This window comes from Trichinella spiralis (genome assembly GCF_000181795.1).
Source record: "Trichinella spiralis strain ISS 195 chromosome Unknown Scfld881, whole genome shotgun sequence".
In the NCBI taxonomy this organism is placed as follows: Eukaryota; Metazoa; Nematoda; class Enoplea; order Trichinellida; family Trichinellidae; genus Trichinella; species Trichinella spiralis.
Window position 1 is genome coordinate 4,140 of NW_003527820.1, and position 1,386 is coordinate 5,525.

General features: G+C 28.7%; 1 protein-coding gene across 1 annotated transcript; it reads left to right on the plus strand.

The window, feature by feature from the left end:
* Positions 1-31: 31 nt before the first annotated feature.
* Tsp_13106 (IS231-related, transposase) lies at positions 32-1,228 on the plus strand (the record flags this gene model as incomplete). Its single annotated transcript, XM_003370353.1, is given in 7 exon segments — positions 32-49; positions 62-167; positions 338-409; positions 463-554; positions 725-751; positions 807-839; positions 1,115-1,228. Coding segments are annotated over 7 exon segments (462 nt in total), but the record flags the coding sequence as incomplete, so codon positions are not given.
* Between the last annotated feature and the right edge of the window lie 158 nt (positions 1,229-1,386).

Genomic DNA, 1,386 nt, shown 5'->3' on the forward strand with positions numbered 1-1,386 from the left:
AAAGACTATGTCCATCTTTTCTTCAATAAAAATGGAAATGCTAAGAGTTGTATGACTGCAGTACAATAACAAGTTTAACAGATACTTTTGCTCAACTGAACCGTTGAAAGAATGTTACGTAGAGATTGGTGGTGTTGAAAAGAGTTGTGTTTGCGCACCTGGAGGTGGTAAGTACTTTTCAGAATTTAGCATTTGTCAGTTCATAAATATTCTGATTACATACTGATTTTTATGCATAGTTGAAAGAAATTATCATTTCATTGTGCTTTTGCAGTATCTCACTAATTTATAATTAATTATGATCATAATTATGGAAACCCAATTATTTTTACTTTAGACAGAATTCCGTGTGCAAAAGTAAAGTGTAAACAAGGTGAAACTTATGTATTTGCAAAGGATACCTGTGAAAGTAGGTGAAAAGGAAGTTTTCATTTATTGATCTCATTTTAAAAAGTGTTTTAGTACTGCCTCCTAAAAAAGCCCGTGATATTTCACAGAACAGATTGTTAAAATTTTATTTCTTGAATGTTGGCATCCCAGCTGCTTGTGCAATAGTTTTTCTAACGATACTTTCTGCCGGTCTGTTATGTGTAAGTGGATTGTTCTCTGCCAATTTAAATGCATTAATTTCATTTAAATACTGTGTGATGAATGAATTAAATTTAATATTTTTTCACTCATTCAAATAGCTGAATTCAATGAATAATAGCACTGTTTGTTTTAGGAAAGAACGGTAACTAAACGAACTTTGGTAAGTTTGAAATTATAATTATTTGCCGACTTTTAAATAATTTTGTCAATTTTAGAAAGTGGTACCTATAGCAAACCTGCAGCAATCGGTAGGACATCAAATTTATTACCCGTATTATCTAATCTTCAAAATTGCGTTTCATCTTTTTCGACAGAAATTCTCTTTACACCTTTGTACCATAGCAATCCCTTAATTTTTTTAAATTTTATAATTATTTTGACATTCAACTTGTAGAAAATTTTTACTAGAAATTTTAAACAGTATTTCAATTTAGCAAAATACATCCTAAGATTTTCCCATACATTTACTATTATTTTGCTCATTATTCATTAATTGATTCTGCTAGTAATTTTATTAATTAAGCTGATCAGAAATTTCAGTAATTTAAAAACAATAAAATTAAATCGAATGAAATGTTTAATATATCATTTATTTAATACCGTTACCGCCTTTGTCGATGACCACAACGTATCAAAGGTATGTATTCTTTTTAAAATTACTATCTTTTCATATTTACCTTAAATTAATAGATATGAAACCTACGTTTTGCAGTGTATAAAGTAAAACTAATTCACACAGGTCATACGCATTGACATGCTATGTGTAAATTCATTTTCCATACAATTGCATTATTT